General features: G+C 42.7%; 5 protein-coding genes across 5 annotated transcripts; all 5 read left to right on the top strand.

The window, feature by feature from the left end:
* The first annotated feature begins 3,506 nt into the window (after positions 1-3,506).
* Positions 3,507-4,522, top strand: LOC117145266 (probable palmitoyltransferase ZDHHC24). Its single transcript, XM_033310852.1, has one exon. It carries the CDS (start codon positions 3,560-3,562, stop codon positions 4,466-4,468), a length of 909 nt encoding a protein of 302 aa, XP_033166743.1. The 5' UTR covers positions 3,507-3,559; the 3' UTR covers positions 4,469-4,522.
* Positions 4,523-4,566: 44 nt separating this feature from the next.
* On the top strand, positions 4,567-5,567 carry LOC117145269 (probable palmitoyltransferase ZDHHC24). The gene has a single exon (XM_033310854.1). It carries the CDS (start codon positions 4,637-4,639, stop codon positions 5,486-5,488), a length of 852 nt encoding a protein of 283 aa, XP_033166745.1. The 5' UTR covers positions 4,567-4,636; the 3' UTR covers positions 5,489-5,567.
* LOC117145271 (probable palmitoyltransferase ZDHHC24) lies at positions 5,538-6,547 on the top strand. The gene is made up of 2 exons (XM_033310856.1): positions 5,538-6,184; positions 6,293-6,547. Exons 1-2 carry the CDS (start codon positions 5,601-5,603, stop codon positions 6,429-6,431), a joined length of 723 nt encoding a protein of 240 aa, XP_033166747.1. The 5' UTR covers positions 5,538-5,600; the 3' UTR covers positions 6,432-6,547.
* A 1-nt stretch (position 6,548) lies between these two features.
* Positions 6,549-7,498, top strand: LOC117145270 (probable protein S-acyltransferase 12). The gene has a single exon (XM_033310855.1). The coding sequence runs from the start codon at positions 6,571-6,573 to the stop codon at positions 7,414-7,416; it is 846 nt and encodes a 281-aa protein (XP_033166746.1). The 5' UTR covers positions 6,549-6,570; the 3' UTR covers positions 7,417-7,498.
* On the top strand, positions 7,499-8,621 carry LOC117145267 (probable palmitoyltransferase ZDHHC24). Its single transcript, XM_033310853.1, has one exon. It carries the CDS (start codon positions 7,557-7,559, stop codon positions 8,457-8,459), a length of 903 nt encoding a protein of 300 aa, XP_033166744.1. The 5' UTR covers positions 7,499-7,556; the 3' UTR covers positions 8,460-8,621.
* The last annotated feature ends 8,969 nt before the right edge of the window (positions 8,622-17,590 follow it).

Genomic DNA, 17,590 nt, shown 5'->3' with positions numbered 1-17,590 from the left:
CTGTAATTAGTTTTTAATTGCTTTTCAGTAAGAGTAGCGTGAATGCGGGACTACGAGCCAAACGTAAATAGTTCACGACTCTCTTCAGGATTTTCCCATCTCGGCCATTTTCACAAGTTTTACGCGCCATCCAGCTGGGGCAAAGTCAATCAGCAATTGGGTCTGATCCACATTCACATCAACGGCTTGTTCGGAAAATGCCATGAAAAATATGCGAACAAAAAATGAAAATATCCGCCAGCAGACGGAGGCTGCCGGGATAAAAAGGAAAGTAATCACAAAACTTTCGCAATAAATCTATGAAAATAATGAAAAACCCAAAGTGCTAGCCGGCATTCTCCCTCACTATTAGGTTTTCAATATTTCACACATATGGGAGGATGTCAATATGGAAATATATGGGTTGCCCAAGAGGTCAGGACGACAGTAAAACACTCTCAGTTCAGGACTAACAAAAGGGGCGATGATTGGATAGAAATAAGAATATTTAAATATTTTATAAGAGCTCTAACGTTGTTACAAATAATTATACTGACTCCTGTTTAATTCAATTTATGGCTTAATTAAATTGTGAATAATACAAAATCATATGCTGCAGACTCTTCTTAAATCTGTCACAACACATAATTTATCAGTTTACAAGTATTTTGCATGCTAATGTTCAATCACTGAAGCCCGTATAAATCAAATCAGAGCTCAAATTCCTATCATTTGTATGCTTGTAAACAAATTATGCTCTGCCAAATTTTGGTATCAGGTAGCTTTAATCACATAAGGTAAATACTTTACGCCCACAGAGTATCAATCATCAAACATTGTATCCGAAAAGGCCCTGCACACAAACACAGGCCATGTTCGTTCCAATTTTTGCGCACCAGCACGCTGGGCTGCCACCAAACCCAAACTCACCTCATGCAAATTGCAAACACATGTCGAAGGCGCAAAACATTGACAAGCAAAATGAAAAATTTATGAAAACGAAAATGAAACAACAACATGAGCAACGAAAAATATGTCGCGACCGGCTACAAAAACCAAGTAACCAAAAAAAAATAAATAAATAAAACATATTTTGCAAAGGCGAAATGAAAAAAGTAAAATTTTCGTTTCGTTTACGTGAAACTTCCAACTCATTTCGCCCAAATGACAAGCCATTTTGTGTGCCAAGTGCCAAATATTTTACATGCCATACAGGCGCACACATATTTTGGCACCGAAGCAACTCAACAAAATGGAGTTCTCGCAGGAAAACATCCACTGCGAACGAGCAGAACAGCTGGCTCGCTTTTGCGAAATCACTCATACGCAACGTTGCCGCCGAGCATTGAACAGCTTCAATTGCCGTTTGATGGTTCATTACAATTTTGCTTGCTGCATTGGCTCGGAGCAATCGAGCACAATAAATCGAGGCCAGGTGCCAACCGAGCATTCTGATGCAATATCTTCAGAGCAGCTCAAAGGTTTTCGGCAGAGGGAATCCCATTTGCCAGGGGCACATATGTTAAATTAATGTTTTGCCGCAAGCTTAGATAAATAGCAAAATAAATTCAAGTGTGCAACCTGGCCTGCACCTTAATTGGTTGAGAATGGTTGAGACTGGATCTTAAAAAAAATGAATATTCTCTATGTAGAATAAAATTAATGGGATACCTGGCGCACGTGTGCCAGTACTTACAATCATTACTTATCCCGAAATGGCAAAACATTAAATGGAGTACTAAGAAGGCAATTCTATACGCTTGTGACATTAGAAATTGCGCAGATTTTGTTTTCCTGCTAAAATTTTTAATCCTCCTTTGTAAGTTAATTCCTTTTAGTATAAAGTGAATGGGAGTACCAGTATTATTCAGTACAATCATATTCATTTAACACAATACAATATTCTAGCAATTTTATTCATATATTTTTCATAATTTTCGAAAGCCTAAGTGCCTAAGTATCTACCATTGTCCTATACCACGCGGTATTACCTCGTCGATTATATGTGAATGGACACATTTTCGTCAGGCTTTTCTCGCAGGTGCTTTTCCTGGCTTGAGCCGCGCACATATCTAATTTTACACATTTTCCAAACTCAATTACATTCCAAGAAGTCGCGCCGTGGGATCTGGCAGATATGGGCTAATGGGGGAAAGTTATGTGGGTTGCCCCTACCAGGTAATTGCTTGCAAATTACACAGTAATACTCCCGACCTACCCCGGGAAATAAAAACGAGGGGAGACAAAATGTGCGAACTCCTAACAGCGAAAAACTTTGCGGCACAGCTGTCTGAAGTTGAGAGTCTCCGCTCGTAATGAAATCAAACAAAGACACCGAATGCGAGCTGACTGCCATGGGGGCAAAGCATCTTAAATTAGCAGCAAAACTCGGCAATTATGCGAGAAGTTGGCCAGAAGCAGTTGCCAACTCCGCAAGCCATTCTCATTTTTTGTATGCCCCTCCACCTACACCAAGCAAATGCTAATGACTCGAAGTGCCCACAGAAAGTCAAAGAAAGAGCTAAGCGAAAGTGGGGGAAAGTCAAGCCACAGGTTGACTGACAAACACATCGACGGCGCCGAGTGGCTGCCGGAAATGGCTGCGTCGAATAGCAGCACAAAATGGCTGTTTGTTTGCTTCCGGTCTAGGCCAAAGACGGCATACACATTTAGCCACGAAGTGAGGAGAGTCCCGCCCCGCCCCATCGTACATATTTTATGCAAACGAAAAGCAAACTGCCACTCTACTTTACTGCTAAAAGAAAAACCTCCTCTATAGGTGTGCCATACACCTCAGTGAACTTAAAATGAAAAACCGCGTCCTCACCACCTTTCCCACCCAACCAGGCCACATTCAAAATGCTTAGTTCATATTAATAATTCATAAAAATTTATGCGAAACAGACAACATTCGCTCCTGCGGTCTAAACCTGGCCGACAGCTGCCATTTTGCGGTCGCTGGGCTGATGAAGTCGACTTTAGCCATCTGTTTCCTACATGTATTTGATATGCATTCCCCGTTGTTTTTATACTGCTCTTTGTTTATATAACATACAGCTGCTGCAAAATACCATATTTTGCCATGTTGATGCGCTTGTTCCCTGCAATGTTTTTTTTTATTCCAATTTATTTTCTGCATATAAGCTTGCATTTATAAGCAAGCTTTTGCCTATACTGCTGTGAAAATGAAGTAAAAATTTGAGAAACTTTTAGGTTGTCTTTTTTATGAAAAAATTGCATAAACCAAATCTTTTGAATTGTAGAATTTACTTAGAAGCGTCACTAAAATAAAAATGGTCTTCCCTCACTTTATAATTTTGCCTCATAAGCCTCAAATAACGCCAGTAATTATAAAACGTAATTTCGCATTAATCCGCTTAGAAAGGAAAAGAAATTGAATTTGAAACCACCCACCAAAGTCCACATACATACAATGCCAGATTTTTACAATTCAGTGGGTGATGCGATTATGCCAGTTAGATACATACATATTTCCAAATCGAGGCAGTTCTGGTGCCCAAAGTCTATTAGGTTACAATAATTTATTTGATAAATTTAACAATTGCTCTGTCATTTATAAATGCTTCGATTTCGAGTTTTATTAAGAACTGCTTGCGGTTGGAGTCAAAGAATGTGTTTTCGAACCGAGGAAGGGTTTCATCGTTACTTTCAACTGCATCGCATAAAAGTTATGGGCCTATTTCATTCTTTCTGTGCAATATTTTTACTATGTCTGATTGGATTTATGTTTGTCTACGAATTATGTTATGTTTTGCCGCAAATAACTGATCCCCATGGTATATGGCACAAATTGGGCTGGTTTATGGGAATCTATACAGTCCTTAATGTATTGGGCAACTGGTGCCTCGGCTTTATGACCAATACCTCAGTCGATGGTTTACTTCTGGAAAGACAGTATCCCGTGGCAGGTGAGGCTCACCTGTGGCACTACTGCTCCACATGCCAAAAGCTGGTGCCACCGAGATCCTGGCACTGCAGATTGTGCAACATTTGCATTCTGAAGCGGGATCACCACTGCACCTTCTTTGCCAGTTGCATTGGCCATACAAATCAGAGGTATTTTCTCGCCTTCTTGTTTCACCTGAGCTTTGGCAGCGGACAGGCGCTCGTCTACAATGGCATTTTGAATTGGACAAACAAGGCCTTTTTGGTCACCGATCCTTTGTTGCTAATATCCCAGGATACAACCCAAGATGCTGATTTTAACTGGAAGTACACCATCGCCAACCTTTTCAAACTGAATTTGTTTCTTTTTGTGGCCCCGCTCTTCATGTTCGTCTTTCAAATGGTAATGGTATATCGGAACAGTACATGCTATAAGATGCTAGATCGCAGCTATGACGTTGGTTGGAGAAGAAATTTTGATATGGTCCTGGGAAAACGACGTTTCTGGATTTTCTTCTTGCCAACGATCGCAAGTCCTCTTCCTACCGATGGCACTCAGTGGCTCCAGAAGCAGACAGTATAAATTGTGTTTGTAAAAACTATGAATATAGGAGAGCGAATAAATTCTATTATAATATGTGAAAAGAACTCATCAGCATATAGTCGGGTTGGCGTTTCTTTTTCTGTGATGTGTTTCAATTTAGTCAATTTAGTCTATATCTTACAACACAAGTTTTCAAAATCCTAAAAAATGTGCTACGTGAATAGTTTTTGCCAATACTATGCCAATCGCTACCCGAAGAACTTTGTGAGGATAGTGCATCCACTTTCGATAGCTTTCGTCCTGTGCAGCACAGCGTTCTTCTTCTCACTGCAGATGTTCTACATTGCGCCCAAAGTGTTTGGCGACTTCGCTTACAAGCTCTACTGGATATTGGTCACCTTCATAATGCACAACATTCTTGGTAACATGCTGGCCTGCTATGTGACTAGCTCATCGGTGAACAATTTGTCCAAGGACTCCCGATGCCCGAGTCCAGAGGATGAGCCCCTGTGGCACTATTGCAAATCGTGTAAAAAGCTGAGAGCGCCACGATCCTGGCACTGCGTTTTGTGCAACACCTGCATTTTGAGACGGGACCACCACTGCATATTCACGGGCACTTGCATTGGCCACAATAATCAACGCTATTTCTTCTGGCTCACATTTTATTTAACGCTCGGCTTAGTCACAAGCTTTGCTACATTTTGTATGTTCATCCTGCAGAATGGCGGTAACTTCATGAGTCTCTCGTCCTTGATTTTGAATTTAATAAGTAGGATTTTTTTCCAAAATTATACTGGCAATACTTTCGAGACCATTGCCTTCCTCTTCAATATAAGCGCCAGCTATATGCCTGCCTTTATGTTGGCATATCAAATGCAGATTTTAAGCCAAAACTCTTCCTACTACAATATTTATGATTGCACCTACGATCTGGGTTTCCGAAAGAACTGCCAGACTATAATGGGTCAACGAGGACTCTGGACTTTTATATCGCCCTTGTTGAAAAGTCCTTTGCCCCATGACGGCGCCCAGTGGCAGATGAAGCAGTCTCACTAAATTACAGTTAATAAATATTTAAAAAATATATAGATATTAACAAGCCAATCATAACTTATTTTCATCTAATGTCAAGTTGTGGAAAATTCGGTGTTGTATTCAAAATCCTACAATGTGTATTGTAAATGATTGGTGCCGCGAATATGCCAATCTCTATCCTAAGAAGGCCGTCAGCATAGGACATCCTTTGTCAATGATTTTTTTACTGGTGGGCACGGTTTTTTTCTTCACGCTGCAGGTCTTTTATGTGGCCCCCGATGTACATGATGGTTTTATGTACAAGTTCTTTGTGATATCAGCGATTTTTACAACATACAATATCCTGGGAAACTTGCTGGCCTGCTACCGTACAAGCTCTGCAGTGAAATGTTTGCCTCAGGAGCGGCAAATTCCGAAACCGGGAATGGAGCACCTGTGGCATTATTGCGATATCTGCCGGAAACTGATGCCTCCACGATCCTGGCACTGTCCACTGTGTAAATGCTGCATTTTGAAGCGAGACCACCACTGTATCTTCGCAGCAACTTGCATCGGACACAATAATCACCGATATTTCTTCTGGTTTACATTCTATTTGGCATTTGGGATTTTCATGAGCATGGCAACCTTATTTTGTGATGTGGGAAGGAGCGTTTATTTACTACACAGAATGAAGACTGGTTTTGGAAGCACAGTAAAATCCTTAAGTTACTTTCGGTACGTGTGCTTGATTCTCAATATATTTGCCCTCGGATTCCCTGCCCTCATGTTGAGATTTCAAGTGCGGATTCTAAAGTTAAATTCAACTTACTATCAAATTTCCAGTCGCCATCACGATTTGGGTTTCCGAAAGAACTGCCAGCTTATAATGGGCCAGCGAGGACTCTGGACTTTTATATCTCCCTCGCTGAAGAGTCCTTTGCTGCATGATGGAACCCACTGGCAAATTAAGCAATGCTTCTAAATGAAGATATGTTCTTAAAATATATGTTTGTCGAAAATTTGTACGTATTGCTTAACTCGTCAACATCAAATCAGAAAACCCAGGCTTACACACTTAATTAAATACATATACATTATATTATATTTTAAATCAGAAAATTATGTGTTTCATATGGGCCTGCACCAAGTACTTGGCCCGTCGAAATCCGAAGGTATTCGTTCGAATATCCCATCCGACCGCAGTACTATTCGTAATCGTGACCACTGTCTTTTTTGTGGTGCTGCAAATGTTTTACGTGGTACCCCAATTGTTTGATGTCCACGGATTGATGTACAAGCTCGGCTGGCTAGTGGCTATATTTATAACGTACAATATCTTTGGCAATATGCTGGCCTGTCATATCACAAGCACTTCGGTGGAGAGTCTGCCAAAGGATCGGCAATTTCCGAAGCCGGAAGAGGAGCACCTGTGGCATTACTGCGATGTTTGTGAAAAACTGATGCCTCCAAGGTCCTGGCACTGTATATTGTGCAAGTGCTGCATTCTGAAGCGGGACCACCACTGCATTTTCACTGCCAGTTGCATCGGACACAATAATCAGAGATATTTTTTTTGGTTCACCGTCTTCATGGCGTTGGGAACTGGTGTGGCCTTGGCTACCCATATTATTGCCACCCTAAAGTATTTCCGCTATTCGGACCTGATATTCCTAAATTTTCCTAAGGATAACTTACCACCATTTTGGCTGGTCTTCACTCTTATACTAAATACTTACGTATTTGCAGCCCCTGTATCTTCGGTGCTTATGCAATTATCTGTACTTCAAAATAATGTCACCTTGCACGACTTTTACAGTGATACCTGTGATTTGGGCTTGTGGAAGAATTTCAAGCTGATTTCGGGCGAGAAAGGCTTATGGACTTTCCTCTCACCCACCGTTAAGAGTCCTTTGCCCCATGATGGTACCCAGTGGAAAACCAAACGGTACGACATCAGCCAGTTTTAAAAAGGTTTTCAAAATTGTACTTATCATTGTACTGGCATATTAACTATATTGAAAATAACATAATCTATCTCACCTTTTGTATTTTAATCATAGTGTTCACATCATTCACCAAAATTACATTTTCTTCGAGTATCCGATTGATGAAAATTTCTCATGAATTTGTACAGTTTCGGGGCATCATGCAATCAGAAGTTCAAATGCAGACCATCAGCATCCCAATGCGCGGGGGTGGGGCCATCAAATCCTGGGCAGATATCTTGGGAGTTTCCACAAATGTGTGCATAATCCTGTTTTTTTACTTATTCGAAGCTTTCTACGTAATGCCACAGTTTTTGGGATTGTTTGGACAGTCGGTTCATTTTTTGGTCACCACTTGGATTGCCTACAACATTCTGGAAAACCTAAGGCTTTGCGCCACCACGTTGAGCACTGTGGACTCTTTGCCGCCGGAAATGCAGCAGCCGATGCAAGGTGAAGAGCACCTGTGGCATTTTTGCAAAATATGCCAAAGGAATGTACCGCCAAGGTCCTGGCACTGCAACACCTGTGATGCGTGCATTCTGAAACGCGATCACCACTGCAATTTCGTGGGCAACTGCGTGGGACACAATAATCAGCGATACTTCATATGGTTCTCATTTTACGCGGCCATCGGTAGCGGAGTGGCCTTATTTGATAACTTCATGTTGGCCCATAAGCACGGTGTTGGATTTTTTGATTTAGTCACAGCCAATTTAATTATTTTCAATGCGTACATGAATCCTGGTAGACAAGAATTAGTGATTTTCTATCGAATAGTCATTGTCTTGGCTGTCAACATATTCGCCGTTCTGTTTCCAGCAATACTGTTTTGCACCCAAGTAGCGACGGTCCGCAAAAACTCAGTAATGCGCGATTATTCCGATCGAACCTATGACCTTGGATTCGGGAATAACTTGGGCCTGATCCTGGGAAGTCGCCGATTATGGACTTGCCTAGCGCCAAATATCAAAAGTCCCCTGCCCCACAATGGCACCCGATGGAAATCGAAGCGTGCCGTCTAGTCCGAATCTATCTATCTATTCTTGACCAATGAGATTATATTGTATTTGCACATCCCATGCAATCGTGCCTTTCACTTCATTTAATTCTGCTAATTACCATGGAAAATACGGTGGTGGATAAGTGGGTGAATGGTGGCTGCGGACAGGGATTCGCCACGTGTCCTAGTTCATCTGATGCCGTTTGTGGAGCTTAGCAAAAGTTATTTAGGGCAGATTTTCCAGGAAAATTCTAGGTGATGGTTTCTGGCGAAATAATGGTCCAAAAATACTACCGACAATTTTCTTACTTTAAAAATAAACGTGTAAAAGTGTACAGTGTAAGAAAATTAAATGCAGACAAACACACAAAATATAAACAAGTCGCCCAGATAGAAGTCCGTAATTCAAGCCATGAACGCCCTACATTTGCATAAATCTCCGCCCACGAAAATTGCTGAGAAGTACATCCTGCCCACCGAAATCAACCTCAAATCTGTCCATGGCTTGTGACACCTTCTGCCGCAAGTCGAAAACACTTGTCAAGTGTCGGAAAAAGCTGAAATCCATTTTGAAAAATGAAAGCGGCTAGAACAACAGCTCGGTCGGTATAGACAATTCATGGGAGTCCAGGGGGCTGGGAAATGGTAGAATTAATGACGGCGCATGCCAGTGACATGCCCCAAAACATGGAATCAAAGTCCATGAGTGGGCGTTTCCGTGTTTCGGTGCATGAAAAATGTTCGAGGTGCGAAATCTGCTGCGAGGTCTAAACAACATAATTGCCAAATAAAAAAGTCGCCGCCGGCTCAAACCGCCTGACCATTAATCAAAACTGGCTGAAAAATGAGCAAAACCATTCGAGAGGAGCCATGGAACAGATGCCTTCGGCCGTGAGCGGGATTCCCCCCCGCCCGGTCCACTGAGAAATGGCATTGTCAACACTTTTTGGCCAATCGGAAAAGGCGGGGATTCTCCGTCAGCGACATTTGTTCCGGCAATCGCTTATTGCGACGGTCCATATCTAAGTCCCCGATTCCGATTCTCATTCCGCCTTCGCCTCCTCCGGACAACTGATGTCTGATGACCTCTGATTCCTGATTGCAGTGCTCTCAATTGAGCAACTTCCTCAAAAAAAAAAAAAATAAAACTAGTAGGGGAGGAGAAAAATAACAGCTGATACGTGTGCCTGGCCTTAAGGATCTAACCAAGACCGCAAAGCAGTTTACCACACAATTCTGGAGTCCAGTAATCATACGCCGCATTGTCTTCCGACCGAGAGTGGGAATTTCAGGAGTGGAGCCTGTCCTGGCATCTGTTGTGGATATTTGAATGTGCCCGTCAACAAGGTCCATGGAATACGTTGGCATGTCAGCAGGCGGAATGGGTTCAGATATTCGATGTGGGTTTGGGGAACTTTAACTGCGGGCCCAACTCCAATAGAGAAATGGAACTAAGTCCTTTGGTCCTCAGACACAGATAGCAACCACTGCCAGAAGCCGGGTTGGCCGACTGTATCTGTCCCTCAACACAAACGCTAAAACTCAGCATAGTCCTGTGTGCAGGACTAAAATTTACCGCTAGGCATTTGCCAACAACGTGCGAGTGCTCAAAGGACAAAGGGGTTTTTTGGGTTGAGGTTGGGTTGAGTAGAGCTGGAATGACACAGGATCATGGGGGTCATTGTAATCATAACGGCGTCTCTCCTCGCAACAGAAGACTTTCCCGAACTCCGCTGAAGAGGCGCCAAATTAGTCATATTTCGAAACGGGTTCCTTGCTGGCTTAAATACTCGCTGCATAAGCAATGCTAAACAATTTCTTATGGAAATTAAATCATTTCAGCCCTGACCAGCAGCTATTTTAATTCCATGTTCGCTGAATTTTTGGCAATCCAGCGAAAGCAATCGAGTGAAGCGGTTTTTTCTGCAGATTTTCACAAAGAATTTTCTCTGCTCGCTGAGACGCCGGCTTCGCTGCCGCTGCTCTGCCACGGATCTGATTTCTCTCTGCTCTTCCGCTGCTTTTCCTCTGCTTTTCCGCTGCTTTTCCTCTGCTTTTCCTTTTGCTTTTCCGCTGCTTTTTGGATGATGGACAAATGGCATTGCCAAGTGAGCAACTAAGCAGCGACAGTTTTTATGATTTTTCGGTTTGGGCGCGTTTTCCTTTTGTTTGTTTTGCAATTATTTCCCCTGCCGGGAAAAGTGGACCCTAATGTTAATGTAGCCGTCTCTTTCACTGCTGCCTTTTATGTTAACTCACCCCAATTTTCCACAGTGCTACAATTGTCGCATTCTTTGTTATTCCCTGGACGGGGGCATACGAATGAGTTTGTCATATTTTCTTTGAAATTCGAGAGCTTGTTTGGTGGCATTCTCAACATTTGCATACATTTCATGTGGCTTGCACTTAGTTTCATGTACAAAGTATATACATATATGTTTCACTGTTTCTCTGGGTCTTTGGGTAATTTCATTTGCACGAAGTGCCTCACCTATTGCCATTCAGCATTTCTTGCCTTTATTTGCATTTTCCTGTGCCGTGACCCCTTGATATTATACCTTCCACCCATTTATTTGTCCGACACTTCACACGATGCCACTTTCCCATTTCACATTTTCCACAGTTTCCCACTTTCCACCACCCCTCGCACGTACGCACATTCAGTTTCCCACCCCCTTTGTGCTCCTCTTTGCGGTCATTTAACTGATGTTTCTATCTCGTCCAGACTTCCTTTGTCTCCGTCTCGCTTTCTCCATCGCCCCATCTCGCTCGCTCTTCGCCTGCGGCCTTTTCCGGGCAGCAAACGGCAAATGCTGAAATCGTGCGAAAAATTAAATAAATGACCAGCTCGATTTGCCCATTGCCATTTGGAACGGGTTCGCCTTTATTTCCATCTTATTTATGGCTTTAATGTGCTATAATTCTGCATTGATTTCCATTTACCTTTTAAATTTATAGCCCAAGGGCACCTGAGCAGAGTTAGCTGCTTGAATATTTGATATTTTCCTTAAGGAGCGTATCAATCGAAGCTTGGCCCCATTTCATTTATGACTTTATTGGATAAATTCCGAGACCCGCTGAATATTTAAATGTATTTGATCACCTGGATGGTTTATTTAAGGTAAAAGGTACCCGAAATTCGATAGTTTGGACTTTTCCACATAGCCATTTCCTTATCCCTTTCGCACTTTTCAAGAATCTCGTTTTGCATTCAGAAGCAAATTGGCCAACAACCTTGCAGCTTGTAGTCCGAAATTGCCTTTCATAGCGTCAATTCCATCAGCAATTTCCGCGCCAATTAAAAAATTGTTGCAACTGGCCGTTTTCGTTTTCTGGCCCTTGGCATTATTCGCCACTTTTCCATGCCGAGCACGCACTGAATTGGGCGGAGAAATGGTGGGAAAATTCCAAAAGGTTGGGCGGAAAATGCGTGGGTGGTGGGATTTTCAAGCGAGGAATTGCGAATGAGCTTCATCGGGGTCGCCGTTCTTTCTTTTTGTTGTTCATCATAAATAAATACTGTTAATTTTTCAATTGTTCGCTTGGACGCTTAACGCCCTCCGCTTTCCCGGTCTCGCTTTTCCGCCCCTCACCTACGACAACGAGACACGTGCAATGCCATGCACATAATGGAGGCTTTCCCCGGAAAATTTCTGCCTGCAAAATCCGATTCACCATATGCCGGAGTCAAAATATGTGCTGTCCGGAAGTTTTGGGCTACGTGGTGACGGAGATTGACAGACGAGACAATCACTACACTAAAGTAACTCTACTGAATATTAGATAAAATGTCATTTTGTTAAAGAGACAAAGAAATGATATAAACAATAAATCGTTATTGTTGCCTTAAGATAAGTTATACACAAAAAATGAAATTAAAATCATTCCTTTTTTTATTAATGCTGTCTTGCTCAAAAATAAGAATTAATTATAAAGGTGGAAAGTTAAGAATAACTTTCTATAATAACATCAGTATAGAAATTCTGCGTGTAGCTATAAAACAATTCGTGCCGTGTATGAGCAATAAAGTTGACAGTTTTCCATCAGACGGCGACGTGACAGCTTGGAGGAGGAACAGAGCTGAGGGCCAAGGATCGAGGAGCCCGAATTGCAGAGGAGGACGGCGGCAGAAGTCCCGGAGGGCACGTGGTGTTGTCTGGACGACGGAAAAGTTGGAACCGGCGTCGCAACCGGATATAAAGCAGTTTTGGCTGTTTGCTGGAATGTCCTGTCCTAATATGCAATATACAATATCCAAATATGCCACACACTCACACACACACACATGCCAGCAACAGCTGTCACACTGGGAGGTTGATCTCCTTCTCGCGCTTATCGCTCCAGAACGGAACTTGATGAGCAAAAGCCATTTTAATTTCAAACGCTCCCGCCTCGACTTAATATAAATCTGTCAGCCATGACAAGGCACATCTGTCAGCTCCCCCCACCGATTGGAATGCCTAATCGAAGTAAATTGAATCACATAAACGCGGCAATGCGCCCGAAGGATCTAGAAAACAGGGTAGGGAGCAGCGACCTTATCGAGGTCCCTGTGCGCACAGGAAGTGAAAGCTGTTCGGCTGAAAGGGAATGGGTCAATAATCAGCCTTCGGCTAAAGTGACACGCGGAAAAGGTTGAAAGGTTAAGGTTAATATGGAAAATATTCAAAAAACTAAAGGCTTAGCCGGATACTCACGAATTCACTTATGGTAACTCATGCATAACTCATACTGCTGAAAAATTTGTACAAAATAACAACTTTCTTATTTTTATCAAAAGGTGTTCTTAAATTCTTTTTAAATATATCTTAATATATTTGGGCAATAAATTGGATATACTTTTGTTGTGTATATTAAGCACATAGTATGCAGTGGCACTTTTCTTTTAGCATTTATTTAAAGCATAATAAAGGACTTTCAGCCATTAAGCTGCAAGAAGCTTAACTGTTCGCTGCACATATAAGTGCATACAATTGCATTACAGAAATAAATCAAAGGGCCTTAAAACATATCCAATCAGTGGTCAATGGTTGTATCTCACTTCAATAAAAGCGAAAAACCATTTAAATAATTTCGCACTCGTTCTGGTAATCCGCAAAATGAAAATTAGCCCTGGCCAAAAAAGAAACAATTTGCATTTTAAACAAATAAAATTATCAAATGAAATAATCGAAATGCAAATAACCACACAATTTTTGGTTTAAATATTGGTCGTTTCGTTTCATTGTTTTATGTTCGCACTTTATTTTGCAGCTATTTGGATGGAGGAGTAATTAATTAGTTCACAAATCCCTTTGACCTTTGGCGGAGGTCGTGTCTTGAGCAGAATCTACCCTTTCCCCTCATTTTCCATCCCCTACACACCCACACACACACACTCGAACAAAATGTATCTGCTTACCAAGAGGTGGAGAAATTAATTTACGAGGTGAAACTTATTTGCGAAACCCTTTTTGCGCTCTAACGGTTCAGTGGGGTGGGGGGTGGTGGGTGTTGGCTTGAAGGCCATCGGGCGGCGGCAGTCCATTGAAGCGTTTAAATTGCTGTCAACAAAAGGCAAACAAATAAATAAAAGCCAACAGCCGAGGGCTGCGTGGGCGGTAGACGTGGACTGCAAAGTGACAAAGTGGGCGGACCGCACGACAAATATGTCTACAAATGGACGACAACCAAGGGGGATGGACATGGCAGCGGGGCTGGAGGGGCACACAGGGAGATCTGGCCAAAATTAACGGATTGGGGCGCCCCTCGAAAGGAAGACCCTCAAATGACCCAAAACAGCCAAGACGAAACGTGCGCCAAGTGAAATGATTAACACATTCTGAAAACCTGAGGGGCACACAGTGAACAAAATTGGTCTGTGATACAGAATTTTTATTTGCAATTTAGATAAAATTATTAATACTAATAATAATAATAATATTACGTTTATAGAAACTAATATGTTCACAGTTTGTGAGAACTGTTTTCTTTCCGTGTAGAATACAGCTCTACTGGAATGTTGATAACTAAGATATCTTGAGTGTCGAAGTGGCTGCGCTGTTTCAGCTAACACGCAGAATATGCAAGCTACTAACCGCAGATAGCGACGGACTTTAATTACAAGCTAGTTTGGGGGAAATGGGAAATTCCTACAGCCCAAGGTCAATGGGAAATCTGTGAGCAGCATCAATCGAGCAGCTCTGAATGCGCTCAGCTCCATCCGTCCGACAAACATGACAGGCACTCAAATGGCATATAAGCAGGGAAGGATTCGAAGGATGCGAGAACGGAAGTGGGGCAGGATTGGAAAACACACGGAGGACACGCAAGAAAATGGTAGCAAAGGTTGCCCAAGACGAAGGGATAAACTGAATATATGCATCGCCAGACTTTCGGATGTGGTAATACTCTTTTGAAATAGAAGCTGTGAGGTTCTGATAATCAATAAAATGTTCTATGAAGGAAAAATTTTGGACAGGAAAGTTTTTCTGAACTGAAAACATAAATCATCTTAAAATTTTTTTACAAATTTTATTTTTTATAATTAAGGTCAGGCAAATGCCAATCTCATCCCAAAGTTGCAGTACTCTTACTGTTAATCGTCTTGAAATTCTCTCAGCACGAAAATGGCAAACATGTGGCAAGGCCATCCCAGGTGGGCGGCGGTTGTACCTTTTTTCATGGGTTTTCGGCCAAGGACTCTGCAATCGAGTTAACCGACGACTATAAATAGCCGAGCATCGGGCATGCATGCAAATGGCCAACGGAAAAAAAGACGAACGCTAAAAGCGGAATCCACTCATCAATAATGCATTCCGCATTGAATCAGATACAACACCAGATTGAGATACAAAGGCAGTTGGAGATTGGAGATGACGATGGCGATGGGCAACGGAAAGTTGACATTGATATGTCAACTAATCCGGCAGCACTTTCGTTTGGCGACCTGAGGTCACCTCTTCGCCGTTCACCACCCCCACTTGCCGAGCTGGGTCCAATTGCCCAGTTTTCTCCTTTCGCCGAGTGCCGGCAGGACATAATCGCTTGTTGATCCTTTATAAATACCAGGCGAGGACAGCAGCTGCCGCAACATCCTGCCGAAAGTGAGTGACTGCGGGACTGAGTGGCTGAGTGTCGGGCCAGCGGGTGACATAATCAAATCAATAATTTATGAGTCCACTTCGCTGTAAGCGGATTTACATTGGCCAACACTTGGTCGAGCTCCCTGGGGGATCAGAAACTTTTTGGCCACTTGGCGCTGAAAGGGAATCGGCAACTGATATCAATTAGGTGGAAAGTGATAAGTTCGCTGCCTGTTTGTTTGTCTATTTGCCTAACTTCTGACTGGTCCTTTGGGATGGGGCAGGACGACTACTTAGAAGGGCTGATAATAATGGTGCGCACACTCTGTTCAACTGTGGACGATGGTACCGGGACACCAGACACCACCAGAAAAGGATAACAGAACCAGCGGCAAAAGCAAGCTGTTACCGTGAGGGGAAATAATTGCAAAACAAACAAGAGAAATGCGGGATGAAACCGAAAAATCATAAAAACTGTCGCTGCTTAGTTGCTCACTTGGCGATGCCATTTGTCCATCATCCAAAAGCAGCGGAAAAGCAGAGGAAAAGCTGCGGGAAAGCAGCGCTGCTTCAGAGCAGCAACGACGCAGTCAGCGTCTCAGCGAAGAATATCAAGAAAAGCCGCTCCACTCGATTGCTTTTGTTCGTCTGCCAAAGGCGATGAGTACATATAAATGGCATAGGGTTTTATATTGGCAATGGTTAGGGAAATATTTCGAATTGCCAGCTTCACATTACGAAGATATTATGCAGCATGCACCCTGTACGATTTGCCCATTATACGATTTGACTAATTTGGCGCCCTTTCAGTGCACTTTTTCGTCCTTTTTCGGGAAGTCTCAGCCGGAGGGCAGGGCCACCGTTATGATTACAATGACCTCCATGATCCCGACCAGCAGTCGCGTGTCATTCCAGTTCCCCATTTTCACCCAACCCAAAAGCCCCTTTGTCCTTTGAACACTCGCACGTTGTTGGCAAATGCTTAGCGGTAAAATTTTCGTCCTGCACACAGGAGCAGTGTGAGCACGAGGATGTGGTTGAGGGACAGCAGACTACTGGCTCCTGACTACTGGCAGTGGTTGCTATCTGTATCCGAGGACGCACTCACCTCCTCCCCAATCCACCCGCTCCTTTGGAGATAGGCCCGCAGTTTAAAGTTCCTCTATTCCAAACCCAGTGTCGTTCCTTCTGATATGAAAACGTTTTCCATGAACCCTGTTGATGGCACATCCAAATATCCACAACAGATGCCGTGACACATGCCTCCGCCTCCACATACCACCAAATTCGTAGGCCCAGGACAATGCGGCGTATGATTATTTGACTGCTAATGCGAGGGAAGTCCTCGCTTTTCGGCTGGTTTGTGGTCTTGGTTAGTTCTTTGTGTTCATCGTGTGGCAGCCACAGCATTTTGAAGCCCTCCTACCTTAAAGAAAAACTGCTGGCCTGGCAAACGTAGGTAGGTAGCAGCTGGTGATGTCTTTCCCTTTTTCCCCCCAACGAGCGGGCAACGGAAGTGGACCAATTGAGTGCGCTGCAATCAGAGTTAAGAGATTTGAGGAAAAGTGGCAAAAGGAGAAGTAAGAGGAAATCAAGTTAGTGCACAGCATTGCTTAGATACATAGTCGAAACATCTCAGTTTATGTTGAGATTTATTTAAACTAAACGTTAAGCTTAAACAAATAAGAACTAGTTTTAAAATCAAAAATAAAGCGCAGAGCACACAGATTTTATAGCCACTCATTTATTCTATGTAATCAACTAACTTCTCTAAAGTGATCTGCCGCAAAAGCCTGGGTAGACAATTGAATTCATCATACGCCACGTTGGCCGCAACCTTTTCGCACGGTTGCCAAAGGGGCGTGCTACGTATGTGGGCCACAGCACACACAATGCATGCCACAAATACCAGCAGAATGCTCAGAACATACAGTGAGCACTTTGGATGAATTTAAAAATAAAAAAAAATTCATTAAAGCCACAAAAATGTATATATATTTTGAGAGAGCATAGGAAACGGACTGCTTACACACAGTTGAAAACATTGAAATCCGTTGCCATTAGCGAGTAACCACTGCCAATTCATATA

Source organism: Drosophila mauritiana, chromosome 3R (assembly GCF_004382145.1).
Source record: "Drosophila mauritiana strain mau12 chromosome 3R, ASM438214v1, whole genome shotgun sequence".
Classification (NCBI taxonomy): Eukaryota; Metazoa; Arthropoda; class Insecta; order Diptera; family Drosophilidae; genus Drosophila; species Drosophila mauritiana.
The sequence above is the reverse complement of the archived record's forward strand: the minus strand, read 5'-3'. Positions and strand labels throughout refer to the sequence as shown.

Coding starts and splice junctions, on each gene's coding strand:
- LOC117145266 (XM_033310852.1), top strand. CDS start 3,560: ATGCTTCGATTTCGAGTTTTATTAAGAACTGCTTGCGGTTGGAGTCAA.
- LOC117145269 (XM_033310854.1), top strand. CDS start 4,637: ATGTGCTACGTGAATAGTTTTTGCCAATACTATGCCAATCGCTACCCG.
- LOC117145271 (XM_033310856.1), top strand. CDS start 5,601: ATGTGTATTGTAAATGATTGGTGCCGCGAATATGCCAATCTCTATCCT. Junction 6,185..6,292: donor AAATCCTTAAGTTACTTTCG/GTACGTGTGCTT, acceptor TCAAATTTCCAG/TCGCCATCACGATTTGGGTT.
- LOC117145270 (XM_033310855.1), top strand. CDS start 6,571: ATGTGTTTCATATGGGCCTGCACCAAGTACTTGGCCCGTCGAAATCCG.
- LOC117145267 (XM_033310853.1), top strand. CDS start 7,557: ATGAAAATTTCTCATGAATTTGTACAGTTTCGGGGCATCATGCAATCA.